Genomic DNA, 12,629 nt, shown 5'->3' with positions numbered 1-12,629 from the left:
GGGAGCCAAGCCCAGATAACAGACCTGGGCCCTAATCCATGGACAGTCCCTGTCCCTGCAGTCTGGGTAATCGACAACTTATTCCTGGCTGCGTTTCAGAACTGCTATGAACATTGACTGCTATGTACCTTCCACATTCTCCCCCTTCTGAATGGAGTTTCTACTGAAGTTTAACTGTTCTGTCTTACCACCACATGTTGTGTGTACATGGGACAGATAATTTGTCTTTTTAGTTCCCAGGTCTCCAAATTAGGAATTGCTGTGCCTTATCTGTACCTGGGGCTTATGTAGACATCGAGATACCAGGTTTTCAGTCTGATACAAATACTGGGATGGGACTTGTGGGGAACAAGTTGAGTATATTTTACATGTAAGAGGAATGTGAATTTTGACCAGATTCGGAGGACTGTGGTAGACTGTCTCCGAAGGTGGGCACAGTAATCCCTCCACCCTCAGTGACCTCTTGAAATGTGACTTTGCAACTCATCTCATCAGGAAGTGGAGTCCGTGTCTACTCTTCCTTATTCTGGGAGGGCCCCATGACTTGCTTTGAGCAATGCAATGCTGTGGAAGTAACATGATGTGACTTCCGGGCCTAGGCATGAAGTGGCCTTGCAGCTCCCATTCTTAAAATCCTCTTGGATATGAAGCATCTTAAATAACTGGACAGACTCTGTGCTAGTACTGGCTTCCTCTTTACCTGCCTGCGTGTGAACTTAGGTGAGTCACTTAACATTTATAAACCTCCTTTACAAAATAGGGTTAATGACTACTACCTCATAGGATTGTTTCAAGGACTGTATCAAACAACCAACAAAAACATGTTTGAAAACTATTCAGTATTATTTTAAAAGATGGGCTTATTTTTATAATGTGTAAGTGTACTCCTACAGAGGCACATTAGACACTAGATTGCATGCTTAAGATAACTGCTGTTCTGCTGACTCTCTTCCCATTGATAAATTTCTGTTAATAAGCTTCTCTTTAAGGAAAAAGTCTAAGTAGTTTAAAATTTCCTAAATTAAAAACAGTGCAGGAAAACACCAAATATTATTAAAGAAATGGCAAAATGAACATTATAGCAGACATTTTGTGTCTATAAATGTGATTTCTAGTTTATTTTAGCAGCTACACTAAAACCCCACGGTATAGTTAATAGTATTATATACATTCTGTCAAAAAATAGGAACATATCCTCAAATGCGATTCCTAATTTATAAGCTTATGACAAGTTCAAGCTGCTGAGAAATTGGACCTGAAAGTATGTCTTAGAATGATAGAAGACCACTATTAACACTATCATAATTGTATACCTATTGCATCAAATCTGACATTTCAGTTTAATATATTTTGCTGAGAGAGCGTACCATTTTATGGCTTCCTAGTGAAATCAAATCCGATCCAGACGTTTTCACTTTTCTAATATAATTCATTGCAAGGTTTTAAAGCTGCCATCTCTTTTCTTTCTTTTTTTTTTTTCAAAAGACTGATGCCCTGGCATTCATTAATTCCACAAGAGCTCATAATGGGTCAATGAGTCAGTGGCGAGCACCTCCATTAACTGTATTAATTTACACTATGTCACCTTAATGACATTTTGTCACAGCTACCTTTTCTGACATCTACATAGCTATTCTAAAAGTAATATAACAACTTTTGAAGGCATTAAGGAAAATTAGTGTAAGAACTTCAGTGAGTTGAATGTCATTGTTACCAAGACTAGGCTAGAGGGAAAGAAATTTAAAAAATAATAATAAAGTAAAAACTAACTAGTCTGACTCAACTCCAGAGACCTCTCTCCTGAAAGGTCACTTCAGCAGCACTCCTTCTTCCCAGCTTGCGTTCATTAGCACAGGAAGAGACTGACATTAATAGAGACAGACAGAATAAAACCATCTACTGCATCCTAGTTCTCTCCTATGTGATTAACTGACTAAGTTAGTAGACATTGCAGAGATACTTTTCTTCTCTGGAAATGGAAACACACTTCCTTAAAAAATATATCAAATGCTGTGCTTTAACAGCTTAGAAATAAGAAATAAAAACTTCAGGTTTTAACACACAAGTAGCAAAACAATTACTACTCGTAGCAACATATTTTTCTCTGATAAATCAGGTTTAATCATGAATTCAGAAGATTCTCAAGTTAGCACTAGTTATTACCCAAAAGTCTTATCTTCTCTTTAACACTCTGGTCATGAGGACCCCAAATTCTGATGCTATAGAGGGGAATATAAATATATTTGACTGGACACACACACACATACACACACACATGCACACACACACACAGACACACACATGCACACACACACGCAGACACACACGCACACACACGCACACGCACATGCACACACACATTAAACGAACCATAACAAAGCTACGACGACCAAGAAACCCTACTTGCAATGGAACCTTCTGCAACTTCAAAGATCTTTTTCAAATCAGTAAGAAAAAGACATGTGACCCAACTGAAAAATGAGCAAAAGATAGGAGTCAGTGTACAGGTCAATAAGTACATGAAAAATGTTCCACGTCACTCAAAAAAAAATGCAAACTAAAACAAACATAACTTAATTTTTCACTTGCCAGACTAGCAGAAGTTCCATTGTTTAATACAATAGTGATGATGGGTGTAGGGGGCACGGGGAAGGAGGTACCCTTGCACACTGCTGTAGAGAGTGAATTTTCATCTTTGAGGATGATGGTTTGGCAATATCTTAAAAAATAAAAAAACGTATATTGTCTTTGAGCCATCAGTCCCATTAATAAGAATTAGCCTTTATGTATATAGAAGGAGTCCATCAGGATGTCTGTGCAAAGATGTTCACTACAGCCTTGTGCTTCATAGTAACAATCAGGGAGAAAGATTCTCCATCAACCAGAGATCACATATATAAATTATTGTATATATGTAGCATTCTGCCTTTAAAAAGAAAGGGGAAGTCTACATGGCAAGATATCTAAGATGTATTAACATATAATATGAAAGGTTCACAAGTGGTGGTAAGAGAGCTGAAAATGAGAGCAATCTGTGTAATGTCAACCTGGGGAAATGAGCTTCTTATGAACTAATTAAGTCTTTGGGGAAAAAAAAAAGCTGCATGTTTGTGTTCAGTACAGCTGCTTGAGGATAAAAAACAAAAAAACTCCCAAGTTAGTGATATCCACATTGGTCTTTGTCCTGGATGATGTGACCCCAGGAGCCCCCCAAATACAATTAGTAATAAAATGTAAATGTTTCTGAAAGGGTTTTGAAGAGGAAAATTCCTGGGAGAATTTAGAGGAAAAAGCCCGGTACAGGGCATCGGTTATCAGAGACTGGTGGTATAAAGCATCAGTGAAATTCTCAGGCTAGGAAGTGAAATCTAAAACTGTATATAAAAATTAGAATGACTGACCCCCAAATATGTGAGGGTGGATCTCTGAATTAAGTTGAAAAGCCAATTTGTGTGTGTGTGTGTGTGTGTGATGATGTCAAACAACAATGAGCAGGCATTTTCATTTGAAATAGGCTGATATAATATGGATATAGCTCTGATTTAAAATATCAATAATCTTAACTGCGATAAGAAGCCTTCAATTATAGATAAGAATATTTAATTCACATACAAAATATTTGAGTGCTTTTTATGAACATTGTGTGAATTCTGGATACTACTGTTCAATGGGAGCCTATGGACTCCCATTTTCTGTATTAATTCTCAAAGTGTTATTATATAAGAAACAGACTCCCTCCTTGACTTCACTGGTAACAAATCATTTTAAATGATGGCTTATGGATATTTTAGAGTTTAAGTCTCAGCAAAGTTGTAAGACCGTTAGAACTTCAAAGCTTAATATAGTAAGGATGCATATTAAATTCTCTTATTTTTTTTTACAAATGTAAATATGTTGTATGAATAAATATTCATTTATGTAAAGTTTGACGACAACAAGTAAAACACACAGATGTGTTACAATCTACTTGGCTCCATTTCCTTTATTTTCTGCTTTGGAAAAATACTGAACAAAACCTGTATTCATCCAATTACAGTTCAGTAACACTGAAATTGCCTTTTACAAATGTTTTGCAATAGAGAAGCATAAATATGTAAATGACAATTTTGATTTTAACTCACTAACTTTTGTTGGTTTAAGGCTCTAAATGGAATGATACCGTAACATTTTTATACTGAGTGACAGTAATGGGAAAAAAATGTGCCTTGAAGAAAATGAGCTTAAAATAAGAAACACATTTACCTATGCAATACCCTGGCCATGTAACCTTATTATCAGGAAAAAAAAATGAGACAAATGAGAGAACAAATATATATTATTGCTTTGAATACAATGTTTTTCTTTTTTAAAATAGGAGCCCATATAAATGAATAACAAATCTTTGTATTTAACAATAGTTAAGCAGTACCAACTGTAAAATTACTCTGCTCTCTGGCTGTTTCTGGATATTGTGTGTGTGTTGGTTTAATCTAATGTGTATTGTTGCATAGTATCCCCAGGCACAGTCAAGTAAAAGCTAAGGCTATACAGAAAAGCCTACATTTTAAATGGGTCTTGTCATTAATGCTTTATTAATTGCCCCAGGCTACGCAAACCCCAAGCCAGGCAAGCTATAACGATATGACACATTAAGGTCAAATCCAATTCCTGCTGTGTTTTATGGAATGGACCAAATATTGAGTTAACAGCAGGAAAGGCATTTTATAGGCTTTTCACATCTCCTGATTATTCGATCTAAATTAGGTAGGAATTTTTTGAAATAACGAAAACACCTCCACTGGGTAATATGAAAGAATTTTCAGTTATTTTCTATAATGTTCAAAATTATTTCCTTTAAGGTTAGATGTACCATATAATTTTAATATGATGGAACAAAGCTGCAATATAAAATGTCTTATACATACCCACTTAAAAAAATCAAAATTTCCACATATTTTGAAATTTAATGAATATCAACAAATAAAAGAGCCTACCTTTACATCAGAAGTATCTCTCTGACTAGTTCTCCAAGACCTTGCAACGGATGAGAAGGTTCGATCTGGATGATCAAATTTTCCATCATTTGCATTGAGGAAGAAGGTTGTGAAAGGTTCCTAAGCAAAAAAACAGAATCAGAAATTTGACCACTCTAAACACAGCTGCCCTCGTTCCTTTGTGAAACATGGCTATCTTGAAAATCCTTCAAGATGTGGAGGCAGATCAGGGTCCTAGAAAGATGCCCCCAAATTAAGGCAGTAGGAGATGCCTGTCTGGGCTTGACTAGGCCAAGGCAGCAGTTGTCAGTCTGCAACTCTGGCAGGTCATTTTGCTTCTGGTCTTCTCATCTGTGAAATGATGGGGTTCCAGTGCTCTACGATTTTCTGATAAATAATTTTGCATTAATGACAATTCATAAGTTGGATTTTTCTTTCGAATAATTAAGGCTGTATATACACTAACATTGCAATAAGAAAAATCACTCTGATACTGATCACAAAAATCACTCTGATACTGATCACTGCAGTGTGGAATTAGGTAGAGAATGTCCATCTTAGATTACCTGTGAAAGACTACGAAAGTATTAGTACTACCTTATGGTCTGATAATGTTTTTAAAATGCAAATCCCTGCTTAAAAACCATCAATAGCTCTTGGGAGTGATTAGGAGAGAGTCTAAACTACCTAATTTGTTTTACAAGAGCCTGAATGATCTGGAACCTGCTTAACTCTTATCTCTCACCATTCCCCTCTTCACATTCTAAAATCTTGCCACACTACTCTCACCTCTTGTCCTTTGTATGTGATGTTCCCTAGGCCGGGTATAAACTTACCCATTTATTTCACTATTCTGACCAAGTTCTTTTTATCCTTTAAGACTCAGCCATGATGTCATTTTCTCCTGAAAAACTTTCCTTGCGCTACCACGGCTCTCCAGTATGCTCAAATAGCAATCTGTGTTTCCTCAAACAGCACTGAAACATTTATCACACTGGTTTTAATTGATTGTTAATCTGTCTATATTCCCCACTATGAGTAGGTTCCGTATCTACCTTATTCATTGTTTTATCTCCAACACTTAGAACAACTCCTGGTATGCAGAAGTTGCTCAATATATAATCTGTTGAACGAAGAATAAAGTAAGTACAAATGACAGTAGATAAACTAGACCTTTTTGTATTCTGTGACTATTGTCTTTGGATAACATAGTGTCTGCCATCCAGTACACGTTCCTATAGCAGAAAACCTAGGAATAACTTTATCGCAATGTCCTAATGCATTTAATTTTAATGCTTTATCTGTAATTCTTAAGTTGGGAGTTCTCACACTGGGAGTTCTTAGGTTGTTCTTATGTTTTTGATGTCATTAAATTTGCTTCCAAGTTTAAAAGGATTAAATAACATTCATTCCTGCTAAGGATTTCTTAACTACAATTATAGCAAAGATAGATACATATTTCCCTTTCCCTGCTTTAATTCTTCTCTCTCAAGTCTAGGACGAATGACATGTCATTCCCAGGTTCAATAATGCTAAGAAACCTACATGACATTTTCCAAAATATTTTAGTCCTCTTTCTTTAATATGTAATCTCTGTTCATTCCTTTGTATGCTTTACAATTCCTTTGTATGTACGTACAAAGGGGACATACTTTGCCCCCTTAAACTCCTCTTCTTGCCACTAACCTTAAGGGCTGGCTGTTGGGGTAAAAGCAACAAATACTGATCTTCCTCAATATCTCCCTGAAATTTAGTATGGCCAGATGTCATCAATTTTGTAAACTTGTAATATGTTGCCACTATTTCATGTTCAGTGTTGGATGAGAGAAAAGGGTGATGAAAGAGATAAGATCAACAATGAAAAAACAATATACAAGTAAGGGGGACAGTACCGATTCACCTGAAAATCAGATATGCATCCAAGAAGTCCATATTGCTGTTTAGGATTTTAAGTGATATGAGAAATAAATAAATGTTAGTGAAATTAAGTTAGAAAAAAATTATATGACATGTCTTTCACTAATTTATTTGCTTTTCAGATGTTTAGTTCACTATTAAAAATAAGGTAGTGAAAATAACATATCTATCACTAAATTATATTAAATAAAATGGGGATATAAAAATTCTAGATGCAGCAATGGTAAACTGAATGAAATATGACAGATTTAAGTTTGAATCTTGGTGGAACTATCTCTCTATCTTGGGCAAGCTTACTTAACCTCAAGTAACTGTGTCAAGTAACTGTCTCCATTCCTTCATCTATGTAAACTGGGAATGACAATACCTTGGGGTAATTATGGGATTAAATAAGATTAAATGAAATAACATAGAGAAAGCTTGATGTATCTTACCTGACACAGAGTTATGAAAATGACTACCAGCTTTACGCACTGTACCAAGTATTCACTGTTGGACTTCCCACCAGACTGCCAGTTCCTAAGGCCTTATTTATCTCTCTATCCCCAGCCCCAAGCACAGCACATGGCTAACAATGTTTAACAAATGTGTGTTAAATACACCTAAACATACAAGGTATTGTTGGGAGATGGGAGTATGGTGGGTGAGAGTAAGATACGGGTTTTCTTTTCAGTTCTTAACTACTAGTAGGTTTGACCAAAAAGTTTTATCTTCAGAACCCACTTTATTATTGCAGGATGCTGATGTAAGGCATTTAATTTTCACTGTAGGTAGTGGGCAGAGATTACTTTAGAGGGATCAGGCTTGTCTCTAGGTTTTTTAACCTATTAAACAGATGTGAGTGAAAACCCATTTATACATGCAAAGCCGTACTTCTTATCATCAGCCGCTAAAAGCTGATCTCCACCTCAACCTAAATTACAAAATCCTGTCTAGTTTTCAACTCTTAACAAAGACATGCCAAGAATAGCACAGATGGGCTTAGTGAAAAGAAATCTGAAATTAAAGAATTATATTTATTTCCGGTAACAAAGTTATGAATGAATCTGGTGGCACCTAAAAGCAGAGAATATTGAATTCCACATTTCAGTGTTTTAAATAGCTTTTAAAAAGATCTGATTAACAACTGTCTTAAGGTCACATATTATATTACTGACATATATTCTCATTATACCTGAAGGCCTCCAGTTGCTACAGTGGTAGAGTACTAATAGAAATTGATAACCTATTTGTTTATAAGTAAGTATTGATCTTTCAAGCTCTGATTACTGTGGAGATTGCTTTTTTCCATGCGTTTCCCTTTTACCTTCAAGGCACAATGCAGAGCCTTTCTTTTTCATTTGACTCATGTCTGACTAACATAGAGGATTAGGTGCTATATTAACCTTAAATAACTTTTATATTTATTTGCCTACCACCTGTCAATTGGGGCATTTTCCATGTGTACATCAACAGATTGGACATTTCACCATTATGTTAGAAAAGTTTTAGGCATGGGAGATAAGATGTATAAATGAATACATATTAAACGGTAATTTCAGAAATTACAATTCTGGAACTCGTTAGTCTTTAAAAAGTTCAGGTTAGGTCCTGCAATATAAATGGCCAATGGCAGACTTTCTTCTCCTAATTACATCCACTCCAACATCATTTCATATCTTCCAACCCTTTTTCAGTGATGGAAAACTCACCTTGCCTGCACTGGAAAGTACCTGTCCTTCTGTATTCTATCATACCCCTTAGTCCCCTCTGAAGACACTAACAGCCTTTCTTGCTTTTGGATGATTACAGATCAACTAATTCCATCGTGGGCATCTAATGCCGTTTCCCTGTTGCCTCTTCTCTTTACTCAACTTCTTCATTCTTCTGTCTTACACGATTTTTGCTTAGTTATCTCATAATAATCTTTTACATCCTTCGCTTCTTGTAGTTCCGTTCTGTTCTTCTTTTCCTTCTCTTCATTCCATTTAAAAGCCAAAACAAATCTCGTTTATGGGTAATAGGTAGTGCCTGGGACATAACTACAGGAAAGAAATGATGTATATTTGAAGTGATTGGAAGCATAATAAAATACAAAGGGAAGGGAAATAACAGCTACAAAGCATTTTTCTGTGCCAGGCTCTGTATTATCTAAGTTAACTGAATCCCCACTATCGCCCTTCAGAGTAGGTGTAATTATTCCCCTTTTATATCTGAGAAAATTCAAGGTCACATTCTAACAAATGGAGGAACCATTATTTCTAATGGCCTTTGTCTAATTCCAGAAGTTTATTTTCTCCTATTTCTCTTCCAAGAACCAAGATGTATCTTTTGGAATCTTCCAAAAGTTTTCACTAATTAACCTATGTACCTACCATGCACTAGGCTCTTGGTTAAGTATTTCTCATCTTCCTCTGAGTAAATGTGCATTGTCCTTAATGCCTCAGTATTCAAGATAAACAACAATATTTTATTCAGTAGCACTATCTTTTGGTTTTAGTTACAACACTTGCAAAAATGTTTCTACTATACATACATACTTTTAAAGACACATTATGGTTTAAAGAGGCTTTAGGGTAAGCTTTCAAAACAAGCCATAATTTACACAGAAAGTGTCAAATTCTAAACATCACTTCCTTGGAAATTATGAAATGTTTGACAAATGAGTTTTGAATAGGAGGGTTGAATATACTGAATTTGGAAGGTGAAGGAGTTACTGAGTGGTCAGCAAGCCAGGGAAAAAGATTTAATTACTTCTGTATACATGTTATATGTCTAGGGTAAGATGTAACGTAAAAACATTCCAAGTAAAATGTGTCTTTTAATATTAATATCTGAAGAAACTCCAAACACTGCTATAAGTTTATTCATGATTTGCCCAATGGCAGCTGTCAGGAAAACAGTCTTTTCAGGGCCTCATATTGTAGACAAGTGATTTCACTGGTAGTTTGTTTAAAATAATATTTTTAATTTAAAGTAATGAAGTATGTAGTTAATTAGCATTTTTAAGCAATTATTATTGTTGTTATACTAAGTACATTGAAACAAATAACAAGTTTAATGACTAGGTCTAAAAGGTCTAAGGTAAAGGACAGACACTTATTTTAATGTGTATTTTATTTTTGTGAACAAATTCTTAGTGACCCAAATTTTAATGCATTTTCTATTTCATAAACTCCTTGGAATGGGAGTGAGGACATTACAATTCCCTGGACCATTAGGATAAATACTTAGTAAACCATTAGACTGATACTTTTATTTATAACCACGTGACATAAGATATTTGGGCTGAGTCCCCAAAAAAGCAGTTTTATAGATCTGTCCAAAACCGTAGCCACTAGCCACATGTCACTATTGAGCACTTGAAGTGTGGCTAGTTCAAATTGAGATGCACTGTAAATATAAAATACACTCTGAATTTCAAAGACTCAGTACCCTCCCTCCAAAAATGTAAAATGTAAAATGCCTTATTTTACATTTTTATATTGGTTACATGTTTAAACAATAACATTTTGGAAATAGTAGATTAACAAATATATTTATTAAAATTAATTTTACCTGTTTCTTTTTTTTACTTATAAATGTGGCTACTAGAAATTTTAAGTCACATGGTAGTTTACATTATAGTTCTGTTGTGCAGCACTGCTATAGACAAGGGCATGTGTAGGATAAACGTGCAGAATATTCTGGCATACCCTTGCATAGATTCAAGTTTGAATTCCATTTCGCTGGAATAATAAATCTACTTAAGGAGAAATTCTGAGTTATGATTTGAGAAAGTGTTTAGCTGATTAGGGATAGATGAGGTTAACTTAGGCTGTTCATAACAAGTATTCTTATGGAGTCACACTTGAAGAAGTCTTGTAAATCTGGCTTCAGACTAACTTGATTAGGTAAAAAAACAGTGAACACCACTTTATGTATTTCAAAATACATATATACTCTCATTTAATTCTCCAAACAACCCAGTTGATAACATTTTCTCAGGAAGGACTCCTGACCTTTTTCCTCATCCCCAAAGTACCTGCAAGAGGTGTCCTGCTCCTTCCATGGTGGTGGCTCACTAAGGCAATGATTGTCATTGACAGGACCTGAGGTGGTATGAAAAGGCCTCCTAGGGTGAAAATCTCTAGTTTCAGTGTTTTCCAAAAATTTCCTTTGCTAACAGTTTTGGTGGTCCCCTTGAGAGTTCCATGTGGACTAACCTGATGAACTCAAATTGACTGTGTAGCTTAAGAAATATATCTCATGGGCTACTTAAGCCCAGGTACATCTTTTCTTAGCTTCCAGGGTGGACCCTAGGCAGCAAACAGAATTTGAACTTCAGTGACTTTTTTTTTCTAGGTTTTAAAATTTACTCCTTCTACTGATTTTTTTGTTTGTTTCTGGTTTCCGCACAGCTAATAGGTAATTTTCCACTGGTGGCAGTAATGATTGAGAATGTAGTTTTGGTTTTATGGTCTGATCATTTGGTGATCAGTGAATCCAATTAATTAGTTTTTTTGTATTCTTGTCTGACTATTTGTGAGTTCAAATCAATTAAGAGCATATTTTATATCTGTTATAAAGAAAGCCAGCTCTTTTGAGATCTTGACTGGTAAATTTTTGTGACTTTGTTTAGTTTTGACTTGTGGTTGAAACTGCAGGTTGGAAGTTATAAGCTCTTTATGTGTCCATGTATCTGGAATTTGAAAAGCATTTGCCTCTTGTGAGTGTGAAGTATTTTCCTACTTCTGGAATTATTATTATCACCCAGAAACTAAAGATGCTCTGTTCTGATTGCTTTATAGAGATAAATAGGCAATGACATAAATCTAATATTCTCAAAATTAACAGAAAATAAAGAAGAGAACATCTATACTTTAAAAGTGCCGGATTTAAAAAGTATTTCTCAAGAAACTTCTAACTCAGAAACATTTTTTATAAAAGAATCCAAGTTCACAGAATTAAGGTGAATGTTTGGATAAACTAGACTGATTTAATAACTTTGGTCTAAAAATAGTTTTATGTCTTTTCCTTTAGTTTATCATTACAGAGTTCATTTTTAAAAGTAAGATTTGGGTTTGTTTTCTCAAAAGACTAGTTAGTCCAGACTTCCTTAACTTCTTATGCTGGTGTAGAATTATGAAACGGATAAAATCTGTGCTCAAACAGAATCATAATTCTGACAATATTTTTCTTAACAAAAATAATTGTAGTTTGTCACCTATCAGTGGTTTCCAAGTTACTTAAAATGTATTCATACTAAATTTCTGTAGAAAGTTAATTTTTTCCCCATAATGGAGAGAATGCCTAAGGAAGACCTACAAACTAGAGCTGTCATTTAGGTGAAGGGAAAAAATATTTTCGAAGACAGGAGATGCAGTTTCATATACTCTGCTTTACCAATGTGTTTCTTGGACACATCAGCCCCATACAATAGAGTGGTCTGAGGTATATCTTAATAAGGGGAAAAATTATTGATTAAGAGATTTAATTTAGCATTCTACAATACTCCTCAGTCACTTATAGTGCTCCTATCTAGACCAGAATGGAGAAGGCAAGAATAAAGGAAAAGAGGTTTGTTAAGAGCTTTGGCAATACTCTAGGCGAGAGAGAATGGGAATCTAAATTAAACAAAGTGCCACAGTATACAGAAAAGGAGATAGAGATATTTAGTTGGTAGAATCTGTGGATGTCTGACTGGATGTAAGAGGTTGGAAAGACAGAGAAAATATCCAGGAAAAAGCTTCCCAATTTCTAGATTGGGCAGCTGAGTGA

The 12,629-nt window shown here is 35.1% G+C and overlaps 1 protein-coding gene across 3 annotated transcripts in view; it reads right to left on the bottom strand.

Moving 5' to 3' along the window:
* Positions 1 to 12,629, bottom strand: part of NBEA (neurobeachin) — a 707,824-nt gene that overhangs the window by 72,492 nt on the left and 622,703 nt on the right. For all 3 annotated transcript variants that reach the window (XM_008952234.4, XM_008952238.4, XM_063595707.1), the window contains exon 46: positions 4,974 to 5,093. In XM_008952234.4, the coding sequence (XP_008950482.4) occupies positions 4,974 to 5,093 (120 nt within the window). The remainder of the gene's footprint in view (positions 1 to 4,973; positions 5,094 to 12,629) is intronic.

This window comes from Pan paniscus, chromosome 14 (genome assembly GCF_029289425.2).
Source record: "Pan paniscus chromosome 14, NHGRI_mPanPan1-v2.0_pri, whole genome shotgun sequence".
NCBI classification, from domain to species: domain Eukaryota; kingdom Metazoa; phylum Chordata; class Mammalia; order Primates; family Hominidae; genus Pan; species Pan paniscus.
Note: the sequence above shows the minus strand (reverse complement) of the source record. Positions and strands in the feature narration are given on the sequence as shown.